At 63.9% G+C, this 429-nt stretch overlaps 1 protein-coding gene and 1 long non-coding RNA gene across 5 annotated transcripts in view; one reads left to right on the top strand and one right to left on the bottom strand.

Moving 5' to 3' along the window:
- Positions 1 to 423, bottom strand: part of SP4 (Sp4 transcription factor) — a 30,461-nt gene extending 30,038 nt beyond the window's left edge. The window contains exon 1 of the mRNA XM_008631344.2: positions 327 to 423. Coding sequence (XP_008629566.2) covers positions 327 to 333 — 7 coding nt within the window. The 5' untranslated portion in view covers positions 334 to 423. The remainder of the gene's footprint in view (positions 1 to 326) is intronic.
- The window catches only part of LOC108445964, an 18,377-nt gene continuing 17,992 nt past the window's right edge, over positions 45 to 429 (top strand). For 2 of the 4 annotated variants that reach the window (XR_001861057.1, XR_001861058.1), the window contains exon 1: positions 47 to 192. This is a non-coding gene — a long non-coding RNA (uncharacterized LOC108445964). Of the gene's footprint in view, positions 193 to 429 lie in introns of all 4 variants that reach the window. The other 2 variants (XR_001861059.1, XR_001861060.1) reach the window with 2 other exon arrangements.

The following is a 429-nucleotide window of genomic DNA, read 5'->3' on the forward strand; positions in this document are numbered from 1 at the left end:
GGAAAGAGGGAGGAAAAGAGGAATGAAGGAGGGAGGGATGTGCACAGGAGGGAGGGTTAGCGAAGAAAGGGGGAATGGAGGAGGGAGGTACGGAGGAGGCAAGCCGGAGGGGCAGGCAGGAGAGGAAGAGAAGAAAGGGGGCATAAGAGGAAGCAGCACGGATGGGCGGAGGGGCAGCGAGAGAAGAACGGGGTAAGAAGGGGGAGAACAGAGGGAAGAAAAGGGGGAACCCGGGAGGGCGGGATAGAGGGGCGATGAAGGGTGGAGGGAGGAGCGGAGGGAGGGAGGGGTGTGCACAGGAGGGAGAGAGGGAGGGGGTTACATACCGCTCATCCCGCATTAATGCCCCGCTGAGGCGCCGCTCTAGGGGGGAGGAGAAGGAGGAGGAGGAGGCGGAGGGTGGGGTGGGGGTAGCGGGGAGAAGGCCGG

Source organism: Corvus brachyrhynchos, unplaced genomic scaffold, assembly GCF_000691975.1.
Source record: "Corvus brachyrhynchos isolate BGI_N302 unplaced genomic scaffold, ASM69197v1 scaffold84, whole genome shotgun sequence".
Taxonomy (NCBI): Eukaryota; Metazoa; Chordata; class Aves; order Passeriformes; family Corvidae; genus Corvus; species Corvus brachyrhynchos.